Source organism: Haemaphysalis longicornis, unplaced genomic scaffold (genome assembly GCF_048455015.1).
Source record: "Haemaphysalis longicornis isolate Haplotype H1 unplaced genomic scaffold, Haemaphysalis longicornis Haplotype H1 scaffold_161, whole genome shotgun sequence".
Lineage (NCBI taxonomy): Eukaryota > Metazoa > Arthropoda > Arachnida > Ixodida > Ixodidae > Haemaphysalis > Haemaphysalis longicornis.
In genome coordinates, this window is record NW_027526267.1 from 334,079 (window position 1) to 351,816 (window position 17,738).

The 17,738-nt window shown below is 45.5% G+C and overlaps 1 protein-coding gene across 1 annotated transcript; it reads right to left on the reverse strand.

Moving 5' to 3' along the window:
- Positions 1-604: 604 nt before the first annotated feature.
- LOC144166274 (caspase-2-like) lies at positions 605-16,112 on the reverse strand. The gene is made up of 4 exons (XM_077695815.1): positions 16,096-16,112; positions 10,053-10,197; positions 7,731-7,950; positions 605-2,162 (listed from the first exon to the last, which is right to left on the reverse strand). The coding sequence occupies exons 1-4, from the start codon at positions 16,110-16,112 to the stop codon at positions 1,783-1,785; spliced, it is 762 nt and encodes a 253-aa protein (XP_077551941.1). The 3' UTR covers positions 605-1,782.
- Between the last annotated feature and the right edge of the window lie 1,626 nt (positions 16,113-17,738).

Sequence of the window (17,738 nt, forward strand, 5' to 3'; positions counted from 1 at the left end):
AAACAGACGGTTGCGAAATACCCATTTTAGTTATGAATAAAAAAACGGCACAAGGGACCGGTGGTGGCCCCTAGCCCTCCCACCTTGTTCCCGCTGTAATTGTCCGCTGTGGTCTCTGTATACGTACCTCCATTGCTTAGCCCGTGAAAGGCATTTTACACCCTCTTTCAAGCTTTCAGTTCAATTCATGCCGTATAAAAAAAGGCTGTTTTCTATTTTACATTGAGGACCACTAAAATGGAGAACCTACCAAAGCATCTACAAGTACCACGGCTGGCTCAATAGTGACCACCTGAATTCGAATCTTGTGTGCACGGGAGCCAGCGTGTAGAGAAACTGAAAGCTAGAGATGGCGCACTGCCCGGGTGGGATACGTTTTCTTGTTTATTCACCAGCTTTATTTCACTCGTAACGAGAAGTGTGGTGGATGATATGAAACGCACCGATATTACAAACCAGTACCGATTTTGCCGATTACCCCTCATAATACTGACAGTAGCTAAAACGTACCAGTGAGTCAGAATCCGCACAGTGCTACGCAATCAAGTGCACCAAATGGGAACCAAATCTGCTTACTGCACAAGCACAATTTATTGTCCACCTTTGCATCGCTTCAAATATTTACAAACACTTTCAACATTTGCTCTACGTTGTTGAGTGTTTCTCCCGTTGTGAGTGCGTCAGTTTCTCCAAATAACTTTGCAGGAAAAGCCAGAATTGTGCACAAGAATCTTCAACACGGACGTCTCTTGTATGACGGGGCCCCCATTTTGTAGCAAAAGGTCAAGAATACTACCATAAAAATCCTCACCAAAGACACAGACGTATTCTACAAGGGGGACTCATTCACATGAATGAGAGATATGCTTGTAACAGCTAACTCAAGTTGGTTGACCAGCTTAACAAAACGCAAAGTTAGGTACTACAGCCCACCTTCGTCATCGCGTGCGACGACAACCATGACAATATCTCTTCAACCCCTGTTCTATTTCCAAAGACACGAGAAACTCGAGAAAAAATCTATTGCCGTGCGGGTTCTCGTCTAGCACACTGCTGGGCAACTATAAACAAGCGCGTATGACCACAGACGCATTAAAAGCACGCCACAAAAAAGCACTCCCGTCAAACTTGCTCTCAAGCTTAAACCTTGTGAGCCCTCACTCAATGGTGCAAAGAGTAAAAATACAAAAATGGTACACAAAATTTGCGCAGATATCGCATGAGAGAAGAAATTGGGGCCTGAACGTCCTTGTGGCTTTCAAAAAGCTATGATATCGCAGGGAACAACCATCGCAGCGAACAAGAATGACAGGTTATTATTTCAGCAGGTTATTACAGCAGGTTATTATTTCTGAGGGGTCCGTTCTATCACGCGGACATCGAAACGAGCTGTCCGTTAGGGAGATCACTGCGGCTGTTTCCGAGACAGAGTACACTAAGTCACTGTATACAATGGCAGTCGACGGGAGAACAAGTGATTATGATATTACAAAACCAGTTGCTTCGTTTGCCTTCCTTGAGTTGCGAAAAAGTGTCACCATGCAGAAAATTGTCCTTAAGAAGCTTTCGATTTGCGCCCGGGCCTCTCACGCTGTATTTACCTTGGATAAATCTACCTAGCACATTTATTTGAGATTCTCATACGGTAGTGCGTGCGGTAATTCTACAGGTATTGTAGCCGTAGACCAGGTTCGAAAATTGTCGTAATTGGGATCTGTAACTTTTACTTCAGTGCACTCTCCCGGAAACATGTCAAAAGCCACAGAAAATGTCTTACAGGCGCTACAGGAACTGTCCGACGTTGAAATAAAGTTTTTTTGTCCATGCATAGGTAGTGGTACTAGCTGTTTGCCGGGAACCATCGTGGGAAGACCTTTCCATGATTTGTTTCTCAACCAGACGCATCATTTCTTGTAGATCCATTGCATACGCATATCTGCAAAATACTTCATACACTGAAGAAAGAAACCAGGATCCTTCGGGATTTCGAAGAGCAACGTGTCCACGGATGGTAGCATGGGCGATAAACATGTCTGTCCAAGAAGGCACGCGGTTCATGGGCTCCTCGGACACCGTGCAATCAGAAGGCTCCCAGCGTGACTTCTGGACGTTCGAGTCAGCAGTAGCACTTCCACCGGCAGAACTGCCATTGTCGTAGTTTTCTGCACAGAAATATGTAACAAAATGCTAGTAGCAAATACAAATTGGCGCTACAATGTTTGGAAATGAGGAAACACAAAAACTATTTCAATTTTAAATGCCTCCGGAATTTTCAGTAGGCTGATACTAGCTACCTTATAAGCTGAGCCCCATTGAATATTTCTGAGGTGTAAACTTCTAGTTCTGAAACTCCATTAATCAGATTACGCCATGTTGCCAATTCTCTAAAACGAGAGGCTGTCGTTTTGAAACGATATGGTAGTTCCATGCAAATCCATGTATTCTTGGGCGGGGGCGGCGCTTTTAGTATAGAAGAGGGATGAGATAAGCCAAGAAAAGCACCGTAGCAAGAGGCCCAAAGAGACTCGCACTGCCCCCAGTCGTTTTGCTCGTCCCTTTGGGCCCTTGCCACAGTGATTTTCTTGGCTTCTTTCGTGCCTCTTCTACACTCAAAGCGGCGCCCCCAGCCAAGAACACATGAATTTGCACGCAGCTACCGCGTAGTTTCAAAACGACTGCATCTCGTATTAGGGAATTGGGCCCCATGTCTGCCTTTTATTTGGCCAAGTCAGACGGGTTATAGTTGTATCGTAAGTTAGATTTATTATTTCCCTCTCAGACGTGGGAGAAATGGATAGATATTACTGACAGCAGGACATATTATCGTTAAAGAAACAAAGACACGTTTAAACTTAAACAACGACACATTTATTTTGATAAATAAATGGATATGTGAGATCCGTCAACCGCAAGCAGCAAGACTGCGCGTTAAGAAAAGACGAGTGACCATCGAGGTCTGTTTAATGGAACATCGAGCGGAATCAAGTAAGAGGAAGAAGCACTGCATCAGCTCGTTAGGCACGAGGCACTACTATGTTGCCAGCCAAGTAAGATTGGCGGCAGTTCATTAAATATGGCTTGTAATCAATACCAGAAGGAATTATCAACCGATAACTCAGTAAATCTCTGTCACAACTTCAGTTGAACAAGTGATTACGTTTCCTTAAGAAAACTTCACTAAATACTTCGAGAAAAATAACATAGCAAAACCATAATTACTAGCACCCTGCTGACCAGGACGAATCCCATGAGTACTAGGAAGCTGCTCAGAAGCTCCTTGCCCCCCCCCCCCCCCCCGTATGACTAACCGCCCCGTCTTTTCTACCCAAAATCACGATCTCAAACGGCGCTCAGACCTCGAAAGCCCCTTCTCAATCGCTAAACTTTCTACAGCTAGTCGTCATAGCAGACTAAAGTATATCCCCGAACACGACGGCGTACGATGGACCCATATCCGCAACTTCCCAGAAGCAAGAGAATATATGTTTTTTGGAATAATTAAGCAATTTCTGTACCTCCATGTATCTCCACTTCTCAATCATCGATCGACCCGAACTTGAGATGCAGAGGTGTCTGCCCGTTCTTATGCGTTCGCACATCAAGTGGGACGCTCAGAAAAGCTGGTTCTACAGGCAACGAGTTGGCGAAGCCGGCTGCCGTCCGTTCTAGCGCGTGCTTACACTGTCCACTTTGGAGATATCTAAAAGCCTAGGGACAAAAAATCGAGGCCTGTCAGCCATGGAGATTCTTATTAGGCTAGTTGGGCTATCCTTGTAAGGTGCAAGAGCAGGGTCTCCTACGAAGGGAGAGATTGGCCGAGAGAAGATTTTTAAAATTTCTACAGCAGGAATAAAAACAAGTACACAGAAACACGACGGGACTACCGCTATGTGTTTGTGTGGCTTTGTTTCTATTCGCTCTTCAGGTACATTTTAATTAACTATCAAATCGCCCAACAGTACTTTGTTAAGAAGATTGCCACTCCCGAAGAAAAGGCAGCGCGGCTCGAAAGCCTCCACACCGTAATGGAGATCCAAAGGGGTGGGTTCTGTCAAACCCCAAATATCGCTCCTGAGAAGCGGCGGCAAAACATCAGCGAGTTTCCGCCAATACAATATTACGAGCTTTGGCGTATTTTATATACCATTGCTCTTTGGGGGTAACGACGACACCACGCAGAAAACGTGACGGAGTCTATAAGCATAACAACGCAGACAACTTGGACGAGTTTCCCTGCATTACCACGCGTAAACATAGCCGCACCTAGAATAACCAAGGTGGGGCCGCCATCTTTCTTGTTCCTCCTGGAGTGCACCACTAGTGCGAGCTGCATTAGCATTTTGTATACAAGATTTAACTACAAAGCCGCAGCAGGCTGCTGGCGGTCGATAGCTGTGGGTGCGCGTAATTCCACAAAAGGTTCTACTTGTTTTCGGCGAGTGACGTTGGGTAGTCAGGGACCTTTGAAAGGATAGCTACGCTTAAAGGGCCACATGGTTACACGTTCATTCGGAACGGGAATGGTACACCAACGCGCGTTTGAGCACGGCCTTCATGGATTTGGCCCATGTGAGCGAGACTCGTAACAAGTCAGTTCTTGTTGGGGTCTTCGAGCAGAACTGTCCCGGGGCCTGTACAATCTGCTGAGCAGCTACGCGTCTTGCTTTAAAATTGTAGTTCTTCCAGTATTTGCTCTTATAACATGTACAGGACTAATCCAGTATCCGCTCTCTTTTTCACCCTTTTCTTTGGACTTGCTAATTATTCGAATCGCTAATTAGGCCAACCGACGGAGGTAGCGCAGTGAATCTCTAACCGATGATAAACCCACTGGTGGGAGATGAGTACGCTCTGGTATATCATTAGGCACGAAAATTAGATAACGCCTGTTCACGATTGCCTTAACCTCAGTAATTATCGTGGACAGTTCTGCAGCGTCAACTAATCGTAGTGCCACCATTTTCTTCAACGCCGATCTGACGAAGCGGATCAGCCGTTCATAGAAACCATCGCACAATGGACCTCCTTCTACGATGATTTTCCACGACATAAAGCTGCGAGTTCCACGATGCAGTAATCATCTTTCTTTCGAAAGGCATCAGAGGTGGCGGGTCAATCATTTCTTTTCTTGACCCCAAAGTTGTGGACTTCTTTATATATCCACGCCAGTACAGTCGCGCTATATCCAAACGAATCGACTTCAAATAGTGTAAAAGTAAAGATCTGTAGCTTCCATCATTTGCTGTGGCTGCACAAGAAAACTTTTCGGATGATAGGGCCAGCGGTTCAAAGACGATTTCCTTTTATTTTCTTCCCCCGAAACTGCAGAATGCATCACCGCCTGGCCTTTTGATGTCGTTGAGATGTCGTCGTTGAGCTGCCGTTGAGATTAGTGGCCTCTATCGCTACTGAAATATCGCTGCGTTTATCGCTATGTTCAGGGTGCCGCTTCAGAGGCAATATTAAACGTCGTTTAGGACGCCTGTAAGCTTTTCCAAGTTCATCTTCGTTGCTTGTGCGCGTGATGAAAGTCATCCTAGGCCCTTGGACTACAAAAAAAACCGTCGAAATAACACTGCGCCAGCTTTTTAGGAGAGCTAACAGAATTTCAGCAGCACCCTCAGCTGTGTATCCGCGGTACAACGTTTTAGATATGTCGTGATGAATTCCGTCAATTCCAAAATTATGACAAAAAACTCCAAAAAGTGCATTTTTGAACCAATTATCGCTGCAGCTCGAGGACATTCTCTACATTGGCTTGAGAATCAGCATTAATTTTTGCGACATTGGCGGTATCTCGGACAGGTAATGGCCGTACCTACTTCCATCATTCAGGTGCATTGCATTCAACTGTTTTCATTGTCTCTCTCCTTGGAATTTATGCCTCCGAGCATCTAGGTGCCTCTAGATACGCCTCGCATGGCACGAACATTATCGTACGCACATGAGTCCTATCATGCCTCACCTGTCAATAATGCAAGATGTCTCGGCATTCCACATCGCTTTTAGCCGCTTTTTTTACCTGATGCACAGTTTTCCACCATTCGCGGGGACCTGGTTGGGGCAATACCACCTTCTGAGGGCTACCTTTAAATATTGACGGCTATGGACCGTTTTTCCTTTTGGCCGAAGTACACATGAAACTTCTGCTTCCTCGCTCGCGTTCACATGGATCACGCGTTTTTGTGTGCCGTTGGAGATTAACACAAACCGTGGCCGCCAATTTCATTTAGTACTGCTTCACCGAGTGCTACAAGTTCTTGACTTAACGCACACATAATAATTGTGGCCTACCATTCAAAAACCAACCGCATGTTCAAGACGTCTCATCGACAGGTAAAGGACTCATTGATGGCCCATGCATCACCTGAACAGTAAGCAGTTCCTTTTCGTTTTGTTCTATGGACACACATTGTCATCAAAGGAGACCACGGCTGTGTGCAATCTGACATGGTTTACGGCACTCTATTGCGTTAACCTGTACCATTCCTGGTGCTGATGAAGCCTCAAGATAACTTTTAATTGCAAGGTCCATTTTGATTATATGGCTACACCCGGATGTTCCCCCATATTTATACCCAACCACCACGGCGGCATTCCCCAAATCACCTTTTATTCACCCAAGCCATTTCGACAGCAAATACATGTTCAGTCGATGCGGCATTGCCCGCCAGCCACTCCCATGAACATACACCGCACCCGTATGGTGATTTCACGGTCCAACCAGACATTGGCTGTTCTCGTGAAAGGCCACGAAAATGTCGCTGCTTGCTTGCTTTCATCAAAGCTACTCTGCTCAATATTCCCACCACCATCAACCACTCCAGCCTCAACACAACTCCATCCTCCATCCACACCACCACCCTTTACCCTCGACTCAAAGGCCTTTCAACTATTGCCTGGAACGGTTCAAAACAGACTCCTTATCAAGCCTACGTCTCAAAAGCAATGGGCTACGTGTGAGCACTTGAACACGTATTGTCCTCTGCTTCTTCACACACACAGTCCCGAAGAGCTATAGTGCTGTGGATGAGCCTCCAATGAAGAGTGCTGGACAGGCCCCACCAGTACTCTGCAAGCATGGTGCGGTAGCGTTGAGGAATAACCCGCGTCATCTCTCCTTGGTATCCGTGTCATCAGAATGGCGCGTGGGCTAGTTAGAAAATACTCGTTATAGTAAGCGCACACAGAAACACAGGACAAGAAAAGCGGGGGAACGAGAAGATAGCGGCGCTCGTGTCGTCCCCTTTCACACACTCCTGTCAATCTGTCTGCAATGACCATCATGAGAACCACGACCGTTTTTTGCGAGACTAATTACAAAGAGCGGTTTTCGCTACAGCTTTTCAGCCGATATACAGAAGTGTCTACAACGGAGACCCAAGGATCCACATTGTTTGTTTGAAAGAATTTGTTCATAACAACAAGGCTTCTAAGAATGCCAAAGTCCTTCGATACCATCGCTTCCCAGTAGTTTTCAGGTATTTTACATTTCATATAATATTGCGTTGCTGAATAATTCAATCCGTACGGGGGTTTCAGCATCTTTACTAAATAAAAGGATTCTTCCCAAGAGCCTTACCTATTCACCTGAATAAAGATAGTGCCTATGTGTGTAATCGCGTATGCTTCGGAATATAGTACCCAGTTTTGGCACCAAGTGAAGAACTCAAACTCAAAATTGCCCGGAAAGGCAAAGGAAAAATAAAGTAATGTCAAAGAATACTTACGTCCCCGGCAAGCCTGAATAAAGAAAACCTTGGGTTTTCCTTGGAGCGCCGGGCAATTCTCGTTATTGAAGAGGCTGTACACGTCCTTCATGAGATCAAGGTATTCACCATCGACGCCTTCTATTTTTTCAAAAAGTCCGTGTGACATGACAATGACCACAAGGCACTCAGACCTGTCACACTGTGCCTCCGACACTTTGGAAAGTATTTGCTTCATTCGCTGTAAATAATAGGGTGTGGTTAATATTTCGTTTTCTGACTATGCCAAGAAAATACCAAATACGATAGCTTCACTCAACAGAGAAAAAAAGTAAAAGCATGAAATTTTTATGAGGGGTATTGCAATAAGGCAGAAATGTAGAAAAACTCCGCGAAGTAAGTTGAGATTCTGGAGTAGAAAGCGAATGCAATTGTACAAACTAAACCGACTGTTCCAGCTCAGTTTAGGCCTAGAACATTTATCTTGTTCTGGTAGACCTACAAAGAACGTTTTAAGTGCGAATGCACTTCTTAAGCGAGCCTGAAACGTTCGCCGCCGTCCGCATAGCAACAGCTGCGGGTGCGCGCGCTCCTCGTCTTCCTTGGCAACGGGGGGAGACGGGCGCGCGCTGCCTGGCCGCTGACATGGCACATGCCCACGTGGGGGATTGGCCAGGAACCTCCTCGTCTTCCTTGGCAACGGGGGGAGATGGGCGCGCGCTGCCTGGCCGCTGACATGGCACATACCCACGTGGGGGATTGGCCAAGAATCGGGCGTGAGAAGGGCTAATGCACCCGCTTAAAGGAGTACTGACACGAAATTTCAAAGCTGAGATCCACTCTAGCAATCAAGTACAACGACAACACAAATAGGTGTCTGTGAATAAATGCATCTTTCTTTCTTTGTAGTTGTGTGTGTGTGTGTGATCTCTCTTTCGCGAACATTACCGAACCGCGCAAATTCAACTCGTGCATTCGCACTTTGACATTCTTTCTCTCGGGGAAATGCGGGGAATTTTTGTTGGTCTGGTAGAGTTGCAAAAAACGTTAAAAATTATTCGTTTATCACTTTCGAAAGCACCCTAAGTATTTTTTAAAATCTGACCTAGAAAACTACAGGATGAATGTATTGTTGACAATTTTTGAAAACACATTTCGGCCAAACTTTACATTTTCGCTTTGACTGCACATACATGGTTTATTCATGGGAGATTTCTTCTGTATTTTTTCTCTATACAATACAGCGCTCGTTTTTGTTTTAGAACGAACAGGCGTGTTATGGCTACCAACAATGTTACACCTATTTATGGAACACAAAAAGCCGATTTAACGTTGCTCGGCAACCACCCAGCAATCTTTAACGCAGATAAGCAACGTACATTTATCTTTTACTGCAAACCATTTTTGCGTAACATAATAAAAAAACGTTCCTCATTAGACTGCATCAGGTAACATTATTATATTTTTTTACCTATAACAATTGATCCCAGAACAACACCGAAAAACCTTTTTGGACCAAAATTTGTCTCGTAACAGTGATAAAGAACCCCCGTGTTGAACATACGCTCAAGCCAGCTTTTTCGCCTTAATGCTCGCAAGGCGCCCAAGCTGTTTCGCTGAAATTCCATTGATAATAAATCAAACAACGCGCCTTGCTCCGTTTCACAAATCTATCGAAAAATAATTAACATACTATTACCTGCTCGTGTTAAAGATTATTTGCGAATGCGCACTGGTGGTAGAAAACCGAAGCGCCAGATCTTTCTCCCTAAAGCATAACTACATTGTCGGTGTCGTTGCCTTCAAGAAACATTTGGTCGAACGCCTTTAAAGCTTTTGTATACTTGCAAGAAAAAGTCGACTCTTACCGCCCCGCCGCAGTAGGCCGAGCTTTTAGGCATATGTACATGACTTTAGTTAGTCAGATATCACTAGGCCATGAAGAAAGATAACACTAGCTGTGAACCTATTCTGTTTGTGCGACAACGTTAACGATGCTTCCCATAGTCGAGGCGAGTTCACATGGGCCCTCCAGATAAAAAATTCTTCTATCCCTTTCTGATCTTTCGTGGAGTAAATACGCGTTTTCATCAAGGGCCTCCCAAAACGTCGGCCATGTTCATCTAGAAAGTTTTTTCACCTCCTAATAACGCAAATCCTCATGTACTTGTTTCAGTAACAAAGTAAGTATTGCTACGCGGCAGTGTTTTTGCAAAGTCGACAGTGTCACCAACGTGTATCGTATATCAAACTTGTGGTGGGCCCTTCATGGCTACTTTAATTTCAGACCCCACTAATAAGTGGGATAAAAGAGTCGATGTATGGACGTTCAATCCAACATACCGCTGCGGTGAGGTTGGATCCTATGCACACGTCAAAGTGTAAAGCTGTGAAAAGATCTCGCATGTGGACAACGTCAATTTCACTTCCAAGTCGAGGCTGACGTTCATCTTCAAAATCTTTGTTGTTAATGATGATGCACTGTCCTCTCGGCATTTTCGATATCCTGTACACCTGAAAAAAGTGAGAGTGCAATACCATTTCATAAAAAATTCCGAATATGCTGCACTCCAATAACATAAAAAGCATTTATTTTCTTGCGACATTTCCGACTCGTGCACCCGCCATGTAATATTTTGAGTAAAGCAAGCGCTGTAGAGCAGAAAATCTTGTGTTTTTTCAATTGTTCACGCCGTTTTCCAGCTTTTCAGTGTTGTGCTACACAAGTCCAAAGTGTCGGATGCCCCTGCGCCGTAGGCCGGCCTATTTAGCACGGTACGCAATAGTGATTTATGTTTGCGTATTCTGTTATGATTGCCATTCTGTACCTGATATTTTTACTGCTATCAAAAGTCTGTGCACCACGTTATAGCAGAAGGCGATAATTCTGCACAATTTTTGATCTGTTTAATCTGCCCCCAATGTTGTGCGCATCAGCCAATCGTACCAAGAGTTCCATAATACGTTGAATGTTCAGTGCGCAAAAATACCTGGTAAGTATCCTTTCTCTGTTGTGTTTTGTCATTATATAGCTTATCTTAATAAAGTTTTCATTGAAAGTGCTGCTATTGTTATGTTTTATGATGCAGTCTGTCGAATTTCTTTGCGTACTTACGCTCCGCCCACAAGATGAGCGAGAAGGAAAAATTTTAACGTGTGTCTTCAAAGCAGCAAATATTTCGCCTGTGTCCGTGACAACATAAATCACGGATGGAGAAAATTGCCTTGCTCCGTCTTTAAAACGGTTCGGTTGAATTTCACTCAGAGGACCACAGCTGTGGTCCAATAAGTACTGTGTCCGGAAGCTGACGGTGAAGGGGAGCTGTTGACCCTCGCCGCAGAGGCGTTTTTGTTATGTAGCAGAAGAACAAAAACGCCCATACATGGATGGAGATAACGTGCGCCTAATTGTTCCTGGATGGTATCAATTATTCTCAACATATCTCTTATGGCTCGTTTTACATCCGAGTGTACCTTCTTCGCGTAAACGCCTAAATCATGAAAAAATAATAATGTTGCTCGGCGAAAAATGATATGGTTTGTTTATATCCTACTTCGGTTTGCAGGCACAATATTATAAATATAGCATTTTATTATGTGTGTTTTTTCAGCATTTAAAAAATAAAAGGGACCCACGCACTTCTGTAGATATACCAACCGATTTATCCAACAGAACCAGAGTAATCAAGCCATGCGAAGGCACCGCGCAATGGACGCGAAGCTGCACACAAACAGGGCCAAAACAACCACCGCTGAAGCAGACTACTGCGAACATGCACTCCCGCGTAGGGAGCGCTGGGTAAATTCGCGGCGCCATCTCTAGTGAGCTCAGTAAGTGAAACCCTCCGCCCCCCTCCCGCCCCCCGCCGCCACTTCTGAAGCTTTAAAAGTTGGTTCTACCGCACGCCACCAAAGAACCGTTGGCTGGTAGAGCTACAAAGCTTTGCTTTAAAAAGGGAATATTCGGTGTATACCATTATGCAACATATAACATGATTTAAAACAAATTTCAACATCATCTGCATAAACTGAACCGGAAATATTTGGTGGCAATGTCTTATGGAGCGAGTACATCTTCACTATAAAGAGTGTACAGCTCAAAACACCGCCTTGAGGCACGCCAATTTTCTGATCATGTACATTAGAAAGCGCACTACAAATTCTTACACGGAAAGTTCGTTCAGACGTATAGCTACAAAGGGTGCTAAGCTTGTTGCCTGAAACTCCGAATGACTTCGTCACTCAAGCTGTCGTGTTGCCAGGCCGTGTCATAGGCCTTTGCCATATCAGAAAAGATTTTATTGCAGAACTGTTTGTGAATGAAGGCATTTTTTATAAAGGATTCCAACGGAACAAGTTGATCATCTGTGCAGCACCCCGCCCTGAAGCCTGCCTGGCAGCTCTCTAGTAGACCTTTGCACTCCAGAGTACACAAGTTTCCGGTTAATCATCTTTCGAAAAGCTTGCACAGGCACCTGCTCAGGACAGTGGGTGGATAGCTAGCGGGAGAGGAAAGGTCCTTCCCTCTTTTAGGAAAGCGACAACTATAGCCTCCCTCCAAGAGTTTGGAATGTGCCCCGAAAGCCATATCTTGCTATATAGGTAAAGGCGTACTAGAAGAGTGAGTATAGGTCCTGAACCATTGTATATGTGATACTGTCTCGGCCTCGAGATGAGGGTTTAGAAGTGCTCAGAGCGACCCTCTGCTCATGCAGTGAAAACTCAGTATTATAAGAGGAGGTGGACTCGTCGTTATCAACTACAGACTTCTTTTCGGCCGATTGTTTATGTTTACCGAAAGTGCTAGTCTAGTGTGCTGAACTGGACATGTGTTGGAAGTGTTGTGCGAGTGTGTTCGCCTGGTCTTCCAGTGTGTCCCGTGTTGTACTAACCAGGGCCAGGCTGTGTTTCTGTTGTCCTTTTAGTGTGCGTATACGTCTCCAGATTTTGTGAGTGTTAGTTTATGAGCTTATGGATGTTATAAATGAGTGCCAACTCTCGTTTTGCCTCATGGCGCCCACGTTTTCCCATCGCCTTTCCCATTTTGAACAATACAAGGTTTCCCGACGTGGGGTACCGACGGAGGATACCCCACGCCTTGTTCTGGGCTTCTCGGCCCGCCTACAGACCTCAGTTCACCACGGCCACCTGTGGTTGCGCACGGCACCGGAGGCGTGGGGAATGGACTTTTCGGTGGCGTCATTGATGTGCCCCGTAAGCAGTTGGGCGGCTTCATCTACCTGTAGGTATTCTATGGATGTTGTGCTATGTGTTTATGCCTAGATGCAAGGGAAACCCAGTGCAGCCGGCTACGGCGTGCAGCCGGCAGCTCAGCCCGCCCGACGAAGGAATTATGAGGGCGTGACCCGAGAAGGGGCCCTGGAAAATACATACACTCTCAGACTGAACGCCAAACGTGTTGGTTGTACGTTTCTCGCGCTCCGTGAACACTGCAGATGAGTAGTACAGTTTGAATATTTCTGTAAATGCATTCCAGTTTGCTCTTGATCTCCCGCAAGGGGACATACCGATGCGGGCGTGCTTCACATCGGTTCCCTCAAGTACCACTTCTAAGACCAACCAAGCGGCGTCAAGGTCACGAAACCAGTGCCAATTGACAGAAATTGTCAACGCGATCACCGGGAGGCCACATTTTCTTCAGGCAAACCATTATTTCTCGTATTACGAACCCGGGAGGTTTCGAAGCGGCGCCCGCCACGTTAACCCTAAGTCAAGGGTTATCCGGCCAGCGGCACCGACGCAATGGCTTCATCGAACTTGACACCCACTCAGCAAGTCAGCATGGATCACGAAGATGTCGAGAACACCTCCACCGGCCATTCAAGCGACTGGTATACGGTTACGGGCGGCAAACACGTCAAGCAAGACTCATCCCAGCTGCCTAGAGGCACGATTCCTGGCTCGCCATCTCTTGCCCCAACGAAGTCACGACTGCCACCCTTACACGTGAGCGACTACAAAGTTGCTCTTCGCCACAGAGGGCTCAACCTTGCGGAGATCAGCCCCGTTCAACTCTCTCTTGCCATTCAATTCACCACTAATGCCCCGATAGCGATAACCAAGGCATGAAAAGTTCGCATCGACTCGAGACAAAACATTCCCATTATTGGCACTCCCAGCCACGCAGCAGCCGAGAACATAGCCACATTCACCGTGCTTCACCTCGGAGGCAAAGTGTACGACGTCCGAGCTTATCAAACTTGCCCCATGACTCGGTACGCGGAGTTATTCACGGCATGCCTGCCGAAGCTGACTCCGACTAATTAATACAGATGGTCTGTGCCCACGACGCCACACTCATCCAGGCTTGAAGAATCCATCTCAGTCCTTCTGACATTTTCGGGAAAAAGACTACCCCGGTATATTTTTCTCGCAGAGGGGGAGCTACGTTGCTAACTCTTCATGAAATCTGCCCTTTACTGCAGCCGACGCCGAAGATCAACTTAGATCAATATTTGGCTTCGCTTAAATACTTCCTGTTCCCTCGGACGCATCTGTAAGGATGCATGGATTGCAAAATAAAAACATTTGTTTGGCATGGGTAAACAAGTCTTACTGCCAACAATTTCCGGACCACGCGCCCAACTCTGTGTGTTACCGGAGAGTGTTGCATGAGGAAATGGTTGCTTGACTTGCTGCCAGCCCGTAATCAAGGAACGTGCCCACGCGGGAGATCAGCTAAGAAGCTGTCTGGCGAATTAAGATGATTCTGTGTGCAATTTTTTTCTCCTTCCTCAGCCATTTTTCAATAAACACCTCCTGTTAGATGGGGTACCTGACATAGTTCTGCACGCTAACGTTTCGTAAAACACTGCTTCCGACGCAAAAGAGATCTTTTAGGCGCACAGGTGCCCCCAAAATAAAACAGCTCTGTAACGGGGTGAAACAGGAGAAAAATGTGCGTGATATTTGCTACCGCCGACGCGAAGCAATTGCAGGATTCTCTGAAAGAGCAGTGGTCTTTACAAAAAGACGTGTTTTTGGCGTGTTAACTGCATTTTTTTTTTCATTCGAGATTCGTTTGATAACGCCACAGCGTTGACAAAACAAAGCGTGTGCGCTTCCGCTTGTGAAACCGGGTATGCTGGCAGCATAGAGTTCCATACTATTATACACTGGAGGGAAATCAGGCTCTGCGGTCGCCGGCCGCCATGGGCGACGCCATTGCAGCTCGCGACGTTCCTTGCCTACTTGAATTTGCTAGCCATATGGCTTCTTTTTTGTATCGAAGGCAGAAAGGTGACTTTTTTTCTGCATTGTGCATTAAGATACTAAATGATTACTGACAAATAAACCTTTCTGGAACTTCAATATTACAATAACAAAAGCAATTTGCACAATCTTTTAGAGTAATATTGTTGCTTCTTTGCAGACAGAGGCAACTTTCCAGCCTGTCCATCAGCCATGCCAAGGACAAGTGCAACGTGCCTGGCCCGTACATCACGGAACGCTCGCTGAAGTGCGGCTCCCCTATACACTGGTGCCAGATTTCCCTCTAGTATATGTTAGTATGAAACTCTATGGCTGCGAGCTACAGCGACAGATTTGCAGCATGCGGTTAAATAATACTCGACGTTGAATATCTCACGCTTTACATCCCGAACGCCAACAAAAACTCAGCTTGGGTACGAAGCGCGAGACACATGCACGACTGTGCCATCGTATGCGATGGACGATATGTCGGAAATATGGCTGTGACGACTAAGCGTACGCATGAATTCGAGACGCCTGGTCCGATGTGTGCTTGCAATGCATCATCGACGTCACTGCACAAACTGTTTTCACTTTTGTTGCATCCCGGTTTAGGCGCACTCCGGCCGATTTAGATATGTGCCAGAGAAATCGGCGCAATAAAATAAAACATTTACCAACTTGAAGTAACATAGATTACTGCTTTAAACGTACTTTAAACGTTCAGTAAAGCGGTGTGAGCACGTTTATCACCGGAGATTCCGCACGTTTCTACTGTACGTATCAATGGCAGCAAGTGTCCAACTGGTGTTTGTTTTGTCGGCGGAGAACGGAGGGGTAGGCGGCGGGATCTGCGCCCCACAAACTACTCCGAACTGCCACTAGCGCCTCCTCGAAGCTTTGATTGAAAATTTCACAGTGACGTCATTATGACGACACCTACGGGCTCTCATTGGCTGCGGCCGCGCTATGGTCGGAAAGATCATACGATTCCATCTGGCTCGCCAGTCGCACACGCTGAGCCTCCTCCAACAAGTGTACGACACCAAAACTGGTCCAAACAATCAGTCGTAACGGACAGTCGCATGCCAGTCGCATGCTCTAATGGTGCATGTGTCTCTCGATGGACCCATTTATATTGCCCTCGACATATCCCGTGTTGTAAAGGAGTAGCCGTTTGTTGTGTTGCATGGGCATAAGGTTTGAGCCGCAACGAGACTATATATAATCTTGATGTTTCATGTGGCGTTAAAAAGTACGAGCCATGCCGAATTTTTTTACTTCTACATTGGCCTTAAGAGACCATTAAACGTTAATACAAAACTAGCCATTAAAGCTTTCAGCATGGGCTCACATCGTATCTTTATTATTCCCTTTCAGAAAAACAGTTGTGTGTTTTATCCGAAGTCATTTTAATATACAAAGCTAATTTTCCTTTAGGGACCAGTCACGACAGAAGCAAGTCGAGCAACAATACCCCCTATGAAAGTATTTATATAATGAACCAACGACAGCTGACACTGTAGGAAAGCACAGAAAGCTTAGTGGGTTGAAGAGTACCACTACAAAACAAAACTCACATCTGGTCACATCTTGAAATATGGAGATGGACAGAGAAGAAACTCAGCTTCAGCCTGTAGAGACTCGGTCATTTCACCTGCGCAAAACCCACATTAACGAAGTCATAAGTTCAACATAAGAACCTTAATTTTAATCCATTTGACTGCTTGCCTGCTGGGAAACTTTCAGCTCGGAGCACTATCGCTCGGATCTGTTATTTTGCTGCCGTTCTTGCGAAGCATATGTTGGTGAAAATATGTAGCGACCGTGGAATGGCGTAAAACTGAGGCAGAAAATATTTAGTTGTTTTTGCGATGTTTGCAGGCTATTCACATTGCTTTGGGAAAATAGAAGCTGAACTTTTTAAAGGGAACCTGGGAAGTATTTATTGCAAAATTTGTTTAATAGTGAGCAAAAATTTGAGTTAATTTTGCATTTAAAATTGTACAATTAAGTACAGCAGAAAAGATTTATTGAGCATTGTAGTAAAGTTTTAAACTATTGATTCGGAGTTGGCTCCTTTAAACCATATACGTACAAAGGGATTACGACTGGCGGCTTTAAAGGAAATACAGTCCGCCCTTCACCATGGCGAAAATAACTTGTTGCATGTCTTTTCTATGGATAGTAAACAGGAATAAGAGCCATTTTAATATGTAAATATGAATGACCAGAAGAGCTGTAGAGCAACCGGGTGAGTGGGCGAAGTACATGTATAAGTCGATCGCACAGACGCAGCATAGCACCTCGAATTGCACGTCCCTCAAACTTTTATTGTTACCACTTCACCATTTTGAGGACCAGTACGCACCAGCACATCCATTGCACGTTCATTCTACGAAACAACTGAAACATAAAAATTCCCCCAACGTCATTCGTCGAGCGTGAAACGTTTCAGAAGACGTACGCAGCCGCAGTACCGGCGTTGGCGTACTCATCGCAAGATCTGGAGCGTTGCCCATCACCATCAAATCGTTCAGCAACACACGTCTATTGCACACCCCACATTTCAATCCAAAGTGTGTTTTCAGAAAGTCACTTTGTGAATGTGCGTTACCACCCATGTTTTTGCCAAGTTGCAGTTCTCTCTCCACTCGTGCCTTTGCAGCCATTCCTTTTGTCAGCGGCGTACTTTCTACATAGCAACCGAGGGCGCCAAGCGGGGCATGCATCGTTTACGTTTGCTTAACTTTCCTTCCTCTACGATTGATGTCGCCGCCTTGCGGAATGGTTTGCAGTCTTTATATGCCCATATTG

What these genes read in the sequence shown, in the direction of transcription:
- LOC144166274 (XM_077695815.1), bottom strand. An exon ending in GATCCAACCTCACCGCAGCG is followed by an intron (nt 7,951 to 10,052) that starts GTATGTTGGATT and finishes TATTATTTACAG; the next exon opens with CGAATGAAGCAAATACTTTC. An exon ending in TATTCAGGCTTGCCGGGGAC is followed by an intron (nt 2,163 to 7,730) that starts GTAAGTATTCTT and finishes ATTTCTGTGCAG; the next exon opens with AAAACTACGACAATGGCAGT.